The 11,408-nt window shown below is 38.3% G+C and overlaps 1 protein-coding gene across 7 annotated transcripts; it reads left to right on the top strand.

Annotated features, from left to right (window-relative positions):
• The first annotated feature begins 521 nt into the window (after nucleotides 1–521).
• CUNH5orf24 (chromosome unknown C5orf24 homolog) lies at nucleotides 522–11,230 on the top strand. 7 transcript variants are annotated; one of them, XR_004962019.1, is made up of 4 exons: nucleotides 522–741; nucleotides 6,730–7,687; nucleotides 10,047–10,098; nucleotides 11,024–11,162. XR_004962019.1 is itself a non-coding variant. In XM_036281892.1 (4 exons), the coding sequence occupies exons 2-3, from the start codon at nucleotides 6,733–6,735 to the stop codon at nucleotides 8,907–8,909; spliced, it is 468 nt and encodes a 155-aa protein (XP_036137785.1). In that variant the 5' UTR covers nucleotides 522–741; nucleotides 6,730–6,732; the 3' UTR covers nucleotides 8,910–8,942; nucleotides 10,047–11,230. The 7 variants fall into 7 exon arrangements, 4 of the variants coding, with proteins under 4 accessions (XP_036137785.1, XP_036137784.1, XP_036137782.1 ...); XM_036281892.1 differs by adding an exon at nucleotides 8,869–8,942 and having other exon boundaries at nucleotides 6,730–7,159; nucleotides 10,047–11,230; XR_004962017.1 differs by having other exon boundaries at nucleotides 6,730–8,942; nucleotides 10,047–11,230.
• The last annotated feature ends 178 nt before the right edge of the window (nucleotides 11,231–11,408 follow it).

The raw sequence follows: 11,408 nt of genomic DNA, 5'->3' as shown, positions 1-11,408 counted from the left end.
TGCACATGGAGGTCTCACTCTATCCATAAGCAACTAAAGGGCAGAGGCAGTCTTTTTAATTTGCTTGAAGCAGCACCTAGCACAATAAAACATTAAATCTTTGTGCCAACAGTGCTTAAAAGCACAGTTTCTGAAACAAGACTGCTGGGCTCAACTCCTGACTCCATTTATTAATCCTGTAACCTGAGAAATGCGGTCAGTAATATAGATCCAGCATCACAGAATTGGGATGAAAAACCCACGTAAGGAAGTTATTTCCTTTTTGGCGGCTGCCTGCAGCCCAGGGTTTACACTAGACCCTGAGAAGCTGGAGACTAAGCCCCGCCTTCTGCCTGTCTCCGCGACGCGCAAGCGCACCCTGGCTTCCCCCATTACTTTCCTTGAGTTTGCATGCTGGTCGTCGGCGGGAGATTGGATCTCGCGATGTGCGTGCGCGTGCGCGGTCCTCGCGAGCTCGCGCACGCCCCACCCCTGCCCCCTCGCACTACGGGGCTGTTTCGGCCTCTTCTTGCGTCCCGGGCAGGAACCTGAGCGGTGGCTGCGGCCCGAGCCGGGAGCCGGGAGCCGGGAGCCGGGTGCCACCTCGCCGTGGCCTCTCTAGCTGCCTGCCCCTCCCCTCTGTCTTGGGCTCTTCGTGCAGTGCAGAGGCAGCGGGCTGGGAAGGGAGCGTCGCCAGCGTGTGGTTCCCCGCCGATGGGCAGCCCCTGGGCGCGCTGAGGGGCTGGGCTACTAGCGGCTGAGGTAGGTGGATGCGTGGGGAGTTGTCAGCTTGGCTGGGAGTAGAGTCGGGGCGGCGGGCGATCGTGGAGAAGGCTAGGAGGCGGCGAGCACGGGGGCCTGCCAGCTGGTGAGAAGAGGTCTCGGACCCGCGCCTGAGGAGGGGCTCTGGCCTAGCCCGGAGCGAGAGGAGGGGCCCCGGACGTAGCCTGCTCTTCCCTCGGCTTGGAGCCATTATTGGGGCAGAATTCTTCCTGCGGCGGGCGGGAGGGGTCGTTCTTTCTTTTCTCCGAGAAGTCTAAATCAGCAGCCCCCCTCCCCCCATTAAAGCCTGCTGGCTTCGACGGGGACGTGTACATGGAGTGGCCTGTGGACTTCCCCAGCTTGCAGAACTCCGAGTGCGCGGACAGCGGGCGAGGGATTTTGATGATCGAGGGTACACATCCTTTTCTCTGGTGTGGGCGTACGTGGTCTGTGAAGTTGTTACTGCTAATGCGTTAATAATCGCTTTCGGGCACAACAGGTACTACATTTCTGAACGCCTCTTGTCAACTAAGGATTCTGGCTGCGGGGAAACTGCGCCGTGGGGCGCAATTAAGGAGTAGAAAGAAGACAAAGGAGGCCGTTATTTATGTTCTGTCCTAGTGTCAAAACTTTCCGTGGTGGGCAGGATGCTTAGCTACTGGCGTTTGTTTGGTCTTTGCTGAATAGACTTCTGGGTGATTGAGGTGGGTGAGTCACAAATGCATATTCATTTAGAATTATAAAACCGTATATGGTTGTATATAATTGTTCGAAGCCAAATAATCTGAAATAAATATTTGAGAATTATGTGATGTAGGATCTTTGGAAGAGAGCAGAACTTTGAATTCTTGAAAGGATGATTTTCTCCGCGTGTAGAAAGCTTCATGAATGTTTTGAAAGTTACTCAAAATATAGTTCATTGTGTTGGCAGTAGTGACCACCAGGTTCAAGAGAAGGGAAAGGAATTATTTCATAAAGAACGGCTCACCAAAAGACTTTTGGGGTCACACACACACACACACACACACACAGTCTATATCCTGAGTGCTAATAGATGACAAATGTTTTGCTATATTAAGAGAAAATGAAGTTAAGGGAAGTAGGGTCCTGGAGGAAGGTGGTGTTGATAAGTTAGTGATAGTCGGGGATGGCTAATTTAAGCAAAATTTACAGTGTAGTCATTGTTAAAATATATAGAAGCTCTTTGTTGGCTCCCTTATATTCAGTGAACCATTTTATTATTAATAATAATTATTATTATTTTAATCCTCACCAGAGAATATTTTTCTATTTATCTTCAGAGAGAGTGGGAGGAAGGGAGGGGAGGGAGAGAGAGAAACATCTACATGAGAGGGACACATCCACTCACCGCCTCCCGCAGGGCCCAGACCAGGGCCAGGATGAACTGCAACTGAGGTAGGTGCCCTTGACTGGAATCAAACCAGCAACTCTGGTTTGGGCACGCTCTAACAGCTGAGCCAAACCGGCCAGGGCCAGTGAACCATTTTAAAAGATAAGCTTTGGTAGTCCACACAGTCTGTTCTGTAAGGCTTGGCTTTCATAAATCTAAACTTTCTAGATACATTGTATTTTTTCCGACCTTAGAAATGTGCTCTGCCTATGAACTCTGTACTATAGTATGGTAAGAGTCTTTCAAGAAAGAACAGTTAGCTGGCAGGCTCTGAAGTGGGAGTAGGGAGGGATTATTAAGTTTAGGATTAATGTTTGTATATACAAATATTGCATATAAATATATATAAATAGTTTATGCACACAAGGATCTAATGGTGCTGATTCCCATCTTAACAGGTTGAAATCTGAAAGTAGAAAAGGATTGGTTTTAGCTGTTTCTTATTTTAGTTAACTATTTATATGGGTAGTGGTCATAAATTTCTTGCCTAGCTTGTTACACAGTTATGGAGTAAGCAGAATACTGTAATAATTTCTTGTCAGTAGCAAGGAAGGAAAATATAGAACTATATAGAAGTCTGTCCCTTTGAAATATTCTTGAAGTCAGTGTGTCATTGTCTTTACATTGGGATGAACAGCTTTACTCCTGTCTATTTTGTGTTTTAGTGCTTAGAATAGTGTTTTGCATGGAGTTGGCCCTGAATAAATGTGAGCTTTGTCAGAATTAACATAATACAAAACAAATGCATAAATTCCTGGAAAAGATTAAAGGAATTGGAGAAGGGTCCTTTTTTTTTTTTTAAATTGAAGGACTACTTTTTTAATGGTGTTTGTTTTTTTTTCCCAATGTTGGTTCGTATCTGAGTAAAGGATGTCTAACATCTCACCTCTAAAAGCCTAACATAATGTGGGATCATTTGGGATCTTGCTTCTCAGCATGTCATCAGTTTGGCTCAAATAGACTCTTATAAAAAATTTTAGCCCCGGCTGGTGTGGCTCAGTTGGTAGGGTGTCATTTTATGTATGGAAAGGTTGCCAGGTTCGGTGTCTGATTCTGGGTCAGGGCACATGCCCTGGTCGTGGCCTCTATCCCCAGTAGAGGGTTGCGGGGGGCAGTTGATTGATGTAATCTCACATCGATACTTCTCTCTCTCCCTATCCCTCTCTCTCTTAAAAAGAATTTTTTTTTCCAAAATAAAATAAAAACCTAATGTAATGTAAGCTGAGTTTCTATATATCTTGAGTACTAATAGATGACAAATGTTCTCATATATTAAGAGAAAATGAAGTTAAGGAAAGTAGGGTCCAGAGGGAAGGTGGTATTGATAAGTTAGTGATAGGAACTTAAAAGCCATGAACTGTAGCCCAGCTGGTGTGGCTCAGTGATTGAGTGTTGACCCATGCATCAAGAGGTCCCCGCTTCAATTCCCTGTCAGGACACATGCCTAGATTTGCGGCTCGATTCCCAGTGAGGGGTATGCAGGAGGCAACTGATCCATGTTTCTACCTCTTTCTCCTTCTCCTCCCTTCCTTTCTCTCTAAAAATAAATAAAAATATATTAAAGAAAAAGGCGTGAACTATAAAGCAGTGAAACAGATTGTAGGAAAAAAATGTTCTCCCTTTACTGGCTAGTTTTACTTCCTGTGGAAGAGAATTTGGGCCTTTCTACCTCTTTTTTTTTTTTTTAATCCTCACCCGAGGATTTTTCCATTTTTTGTTCAGATAGAGTGGGAGGGAGAGAGAGAGAGAAACATCGACGTGAAAGAGACACATCGAGTGGTTGCCACCTGCATGACCCAACCAGGGCCCGGGACAAACTGCAACGGAGGTATGTGCCCTTAGGGGGAACCGAACCCAGGTCTCTCTACCGCAGGACGACGCTCTAACCGCTGAGCCAAACCGGCCAGGGCTCTACCTCTTTTTAATTTATTTTATTATTTTTTTTTCTTTATTGATTTTAGAGAGAGAGGAAGGAAGAGGGAAAGTTAGAAACATCCATGAGGGAGAACATCAATTGGTGGCCTCCTGCATGCCCTGTACTGGGGATTTGGCCCACAACCTGGGCATGTGCCCTAACCGGGAATCGAACTGGCCACCTCTTGGTGCACGGGTCGACACTCAATCACTGAGCCATACCGGCCGGGCCCTTTCTACCTCTTTTTACTAGAGCATTCCAGAAGGATGATATCTGAATAATAAAATAAAAAAAGGGATCACTTTTTCTTTTACAGTCTTCTCAAAAGTCTGAGTATGTTTCTCTTTGTATTTGCAACTTTATTGGAAATAAACTAGTGTTTTGATTCCTATCTAATGCCTGTGTATATTTCTTAATTAGCTTATAACTTGAAGGGGAGAAGAACGTGGTTGGTCTCTTCACAAATCCCAGTATTAGATTTTCTTCCATTTGGAAAACAAATCTATTTCACTTAATAGATGTTATCAATTGAAAGGTTCTCTGAAAGTTTGAAGAGGTAGGGCTAAAGAGGTAAATAAAAACTTAAACAGGAATATTTTAAATTAAGTTGTGTATTTTCATTTTAGTGTATCTGAGTGGTTCTCATTGTAGGGGGTAGGTTTTGCCCCCCAGGCAATGTCTGGGGAAATTTTTGGTTGTCAGAAATTGGGAAGGGGAACAGGAGGGTGTTGCTACTAACACCTCTGGATAGAAACCACGGATGCTGCTAAGCATCTTAAAATGCACAGGACTACCCTCCACAACAAAGAATTATCTGACCCAAATAATAGTGCTACTATTGAGGAACCCTGGTATATACTATACTATAGTATAATTTTATACTATATTGGTATTATTGGTTCTGAAGGCAGGTTATCTGAATTCCTATTTGGCTTTACTATTTCCTAATATGTTGCTAAAGTCTACCTCAGTTTCTATAAAACAGAGTTAATAATAGTATGTTCATTATAGAGTTGTGGTGATGATTAAATCAGATAATGTGCAAAGTGTCAAGCTTATTACCTGACACATAGAAAATGCTCAAAACTGTTAACTTTCAGCAAATGTTAATACATTTTGAACACACCTTGATGATCTCTCCTTATTTCTCATCTGAAATTAGAATTTGAGCTAGTGAGAATTAATAACCTAGTTCTCATTATTTCCTTGGGGAATGAGTGAAGAATTACTCCTTTAAATCTTTGTGTTTAGGTCAGTCTTGTTTTATGTTCTCAAGTCTATAAGGCTTCTGCTATAAACAAGTAGCTTCTCATTGTCCATGTTTTTCCTTCATAGCTAAGATTTTAAGCCAGCTAGCCAACAGCTCTGTACCTGTTGATTCTCAGCAAATATTTAATAAGTTAACAGAATTCAGTTCTGTGACTTGATTCCAATTTCCTTTTGCCTTTATAAAGTGAAATAAATTTAGAGTGGTTTTGACTTGCATTAATTATCTGTTCTTAGCCTCTGGGAGTAACTATTTTTGTGAGGTTTTGGTGCAGTTTTGCATGTACTAAGGGTATAGGTAAATAACAACTCAAGGCTAGGCCTTCATATACATTAGAGACTCTTCTAAATCTGAATCGGAAACCATATATTTATCTTCTTTATAAACTCATTTTTTGTGTGTCTAAACAATCATGGTTGTTTGGGGCTGGCTTGTTATAGTGATGGTTGTAATACAGCCTTTATAAAGAGAAAAACATCACAGGGATGTCCTCACAGACAAAACAGAGACTTTGGACTGTTTGTTAATAAGTCACAGGGGTCCTATGGGAAAAAGATCCACACCATATTTATGATTGAGAGAGCAGTGTTGTACATTCATCTTTTTGTCTTGATAACCCTACCATTTTATTATGGTTGTTACCCATATTTTTGTAATATAAATCTGAATTGTTTGTGTAAATGTTCGTTTGTTTTAGGTAATGGAAACCTTTGTTTACTTTCTATATTGGTGCTGCCTCCTATTTGAATAGAGTAGCTTGAAGGGAGTCAGTATGTTTGGCTAAGAGACTGACTGTTCTTTGTCTGGCACATTCCATCTTTTGTAAAGTGTAACATACACTCAGGATTCTGTATAAATAATAAATTATGATAATAATGAGTAAATGTTCACCTCGTGGAAACTGTGGCCAGATCAGAAGTATACATGTAAGAAGAATAATAAAAGGGCAAAGGGAGACATTCTATGAATGTTAGGCAAACTGGAAAAAAAATCATGTTAATAAGAGCTCTTTACTGTTATACTTTTAGGGTTTAGTGATCTAGAAGAAAAGAGGACATAGATTATGTAGGAATATAACATTTATTTTCTACCTGTACACTTTTTCAGTTCCTAAGCAGAGAACATTATAGCTACTAAATCATAAATCAGTATGATAGTTGAGTCTGTGTGGCATTTGTCCCTACCCGTGATTAAATTGAGAAAAGCAAGTATCTTTGATTCTGCTGATGTATGTTTGTTTTTAAGTGGTCTGGAGTCCTGTCTGTAGCCTAATTTTAGGTTGCCTGCATAGTTGTTGGAAGATAGACTATTTTCCCACTGAATGCTGTCATACAGATATATATATATATATTTGTATATGTTTATTTGTGCATATTTGTTTTTTATTTTTGGTAGAAAATGATGCATCCTGTTGCCAGCAGTAATCCAGCTTTCTGTGGGCCTGGCAAGCCTTCCTGCCTCAATGAAGATGCCATGAGAGCTGCTGATCAGTTTGACATATATTCCACCCAGCAAAGCAAATATAGCCATGCAGTCAGCCACAAACCAATGGCTTGTCAGAGGCAAGACCCATTAAATGAAACGCACTTGCAGACTACAAGTGGCAGAAGCATAGAGATAAAAGATGAACTAAAGAAAAAGAAAAATCTCAATCGATCTGGTAAGCGTGGCCGGCCTTCTGGAACCACCAAATCTGCAGGATACCGGACCAGCACAGGCAGACCCCTGGGAACCACCAAAGCAGCTGGATTTAAGACAAGTCCAGGCAGACCTTTGGGTACAACCAAAGCTGCGGGATACAAAGTCAGCCCAGGGAGACCTCCAGGTAGCATTAAAGCTCTGTCCCGTCTTGCTGATCTTGGTTATGGCTGTGGCACTGCTGCTTTTCCTTACCCTATGATGCATGGCAGAGCAGTTCATGGGGTAGAGGAAACCAGCAGTGAAGTCAAGCCACCAAATGAGTGAATGAGGCAGGAAAGGAGGGCCAGGTTTGGAAGGAAGATTGTGAATAATCCCAAAGCTTCTTGGTTTTATTTTGACATACATGATTTTATGACCTGGGCTTTCCACATTCGTTTTCCTGTTTGTTTGTTTTTCCTGCTTTTGCTCAGAAACTTCCATATGCTGACAGATGCTCTCAGGGCATAAGCAGTGGCATTGAATTTGTACATAGGTTCAAGTGTAACACCTAACTAAGTCATTTTTGCTTTTCCTTTAGAGTTATGGTTGTGTCTCAGATTCATCACTACTTTTGGGCCATTTTAAATAGATGCTTTATGTACTAAACAACTGAAACTATTATACCCATTAGTTTGTGAAGAAAGCCTACAATATATTAAAGATAATATCTAAGGTATTTTTAACTGATGGAACAAAGCAAACTAATGATTCAGGATTATTTGAAGTATGGCTGTGAGTTTTTGTAACATTTATTTTCATGAGACAGGACACAGATATTTGTGTACTTTGGCATTTACATAGACTTCAGATGTTAAAATTTTTATTTTTAATGTTCTAGGTTTAGGCAGCTTCTTATTTATTGATCTAAATGGCATTAATTGATTTAACCATTGTTCCTAAAGGAATTATTTACTGTTTGCCTTTCACCAATGATAGGTTGTGTATTTTTTTAATTGCCGAAGAGCATATATACCAAACACTACAAACAATTCATATTTACAGAAAAATTAAACTTTTTATAAAAACTGCACATTACATTTTTGGTGAAATACAATGCATTCTGAGAATAGCATATGTAATATAATAGAAAAAGAAACATTCTTAAGGTTTGCATGGAACTATATTCACTACATTTTGCCTTGTATAGACTTAGTTTTAAAGCATTATGCTTAAAACATTTATTGTTGTTCATTTATTCAGAATGTGTTTTTTTTTTTTTTCCTGAGAAATTGTCTGTTGCATTAGCACTTACTGTGGTTTCAGGTTTATATCTACCAAAGGACACAAACTGAGTGGTAGACTATAAAACTGATAAAAACAAAATGCAGTTTTCTGACTGTCAGAACACAGATATTAAGAAATATATAGGAGTCATCTATGCATGAAACATGTAAAAAATATGTTGGTTAGTTTAATTAAACACCTAATTGTGGCTCCAGTGAGACCACTTCACGCAAAAGAAAATTTTTCCCAACAGTGTTTGCTTTAGAAGCAAGGTAGATGGAAAAGAAAAAGTATTGGGTAGAAATGTATTGTAGGGACAGAGGAAATCTCTCTTGCCCCCTTTCTGAAAGTAATATTCTTTGTTAATATACATTTTATTTATTCTGAGTTTGGTCTGAATAAACTATTATAAACTTTGGATTTGGAAAAAAATTCCACTGAACTTTAAAGTTACAATTTATGTATTTGTGGTTTTAAATGCCTTTGAGATTATAATGTAGGTTTGCAGGACCCAAAAACTTTTAAAGTAATTAAAAGTTTAAAAAGGCACATATTGTGTTGTTTGGGCTTGCTCTCAGTTAATACAAACTGATTGCAAATGGATGTCATGTTTCGTACCTTTTTTGTCAGGAAAAAAGCAGCAAGCCTTCAGGTGTTCCAGTGATGCCTGACACAATGAGCTGGACTTTATGCTGCTCTTTACAGTAAGAGGTGTTGCATTGTATATGGGGACTGTGTGTGCAGACAGTGACCTCAACAATTCTAGCTTTGCACAAAAACCATAGCAAACAATGTTGGATGACTACATAATCATTTGCAACATTCTGGCAGCTAAATTGCTACAAGAATTTCTTCTTGCAGAAGCTTAAAATATAAAATTTTAATAATTTACTCAGAACAGTATAACTTCTGACACACACAAATGCTTACATCTTTATTCATGTTTATTTACTTTTAGTATGTATCTGTCATTTAGTTATTTCTTAAGATTGTTCAGCAGTCGGCTGCTTTGAAATCCTGTTTTGAGTTCCTGAAAACAGTTGTTTAAATGTTCTACTGTAGAATAATATATACCACTGTCAAAGATTTGGTTGCATGTTGTGTTTTTTAGTATGTCCATTTGACATTGCCCTTTTAGTTAATTTTGATTCCTTTTTTGTTATATATAACCTACCCTTTTTCTCTGCCCTTTCACACATTCATTCCCTCCCATTTTCCCCATCCTCCAGCACATCTACTCAGTGGTGCTGTGCTGTGTGTCAGAAGGTAAAGCAGGTGTATTATTGTATACTGATTTTTTTATACATGTTAATGAAATGGTGAAATCAACTAAAGGAAGTATGTTCATAACAGTGTTTATTAATATCAGGAGCTATGTCCCAGGACAAAAAGGGGGTGAATGACTACAGTTGTGAATGGATAACATTGTTTAGAAAGCTAAATTTTTTTGTTCATGTGAGCAGTTACATGGAGTATTAGATCTGGGTGCTGGTGAGCATCTCCTGATTCTACTTCCTTTTCTCCTTGTGAACAGTATTGGTGCCATGCTGAAGAGGAAGACACATCTAAGTGATAACACAAAGTCTTAAAATATAAAATATTTTTACTTCTCTATAATCTAAAGACTACATTGTGCATCTTTTGTAACACTGACTCTTGTCATGATGAACACTGAAATAGCATGTTAAATGCCTATACTTTAATATAATCAGTTGGGGAAAACTGGCCTTTTCTTCCCACTGTATGATTGTTCCTTTAAAGGTAAATTGCTAATTTTATATTGTGTGATTCTCTTCTTCACAAAATAGGTTTCACTATTCTATATTAAAACTGTTGGTCAGAAAATGATCTGCTGTTGAAGTAAGTTTGCTTTACTTTTTTCTTTTAAAAAATATTTTAACATGCCTTATTTATTATTCTTACCATATTAACCAATGAGCTAATGCAGATGAATTTTTCATTTTTTGACAAATATAACCTTGCATAACTATTCTTTAGTATGGGATGATTTTAATACTATCTTTGGAGTTTTGCACTGGATATTAAAAAAATACCGGCACATTGTGTTGGAAGAAAAGTATCTGCTTAATTTTTAATATTTGGGGACATTTTTAAAATCAGTGTTTCAATTAGACTAAAAAAATTCTTTATATTTTTTATTTACTTTTTAAGAGAAGCATCTGTTAAAGTAATAAAAGTACTATTCATTCCAAACTGATGTTTGTGTGAATTCACATGTATATTTTCATGAAATAAGAATAGCGTTTGAGTGAAGGAGGAAAAAATTATCTGAATCTTTTTATTAGGTTAAAGGTAATACATCCAGTGTAAGGAAAACCAGTGTATGAGCTAAAGAAAAAAACAAAAACAAAATAACACCTTTTATATTCTAAGAAGCTTTAAAAGAACAATTCAGGGGATGTTGACTATAACTGCTACTCTGTCAGTCATTGTCTCTATATACGGTAAAATTTTATGATCCCTTTATAGTAAAATAGAAGAATTCACAGCAGTTGTTGAAAACATTTTTTCCTTGGACAGAAAATATTTTGATGCTGTTAGGTTTCTGTTTTTATTATAGCTTAACTATGTCCTATTAAACTCTAGGATGTATCTAAATCTTTCCTTGGTTTTTCCTCCTTTACCCCCAAGTAGGTAAATCTTTACTCTCACATATAATGTATTTAATTTTTGGAAAATTTAATGCTATAGTAAATCAAGTGTGTGATTTATAGTAATCAAACCACTTTGATTCTTGAAGTTTCACAATTTTCTTTTTCCACAGATAATTATGGAGAAAATAATTACCAATTAACTGATATAAGCACGCTGTCCTCTGCTGTCTGAATAGATACTGTGTATGTTTTTATGTCCATGAACTTGAGCTACTCGTGTGCAATTATGTGTATGGGAATGGAGTAGTGTTCATGATTTGTATCTACATCATCATATGGATGTATATTTATTAATAAAGTCATTACTTTAAAACCAACTATGTTTACTACTGTATTTCTTTAAGTAGGGGAATGGTAAATGATGCACCTTTTTTATGACCATGGATCTTGTATTTTTCTTGGATTGTGCTTTCTGAAATCTACTCCTCTACACTTTTGTTTTTCTTAAAGCAGTAATATTTATGTATTTGTAATGTAAAATTTAACTTATAAGTG

Source organism: Molossus molossus, unplaced genomic scaffold (genome assembly GCF_014108415.1).
Source record: "Molossus molossus isolate mMolMol1 unplaced genomic scaffold, mMolMol1.p scaffold_m16_p_4, whole genome shotgun sequence".
Taxonomy (NCBI): domain Eukaryota; kingdom Metazoa; phylum Chordata; class Mammalia; order Chiroptera; family Molossidae; genus Molossus; species Molossus molossus.
This window is presented reverse-complemented; position numbering and strand designations above follow the sequence as displayed.

Coding starts and splice junctions, on each gene's coding strand:
- CUNH5orf24 (XM_036281889.1), top strand. CDS start 6,733: ATGATGCATCCTGTTGCCAGCAGTAATCCAGCTTTCTGTGGGCCTGGC.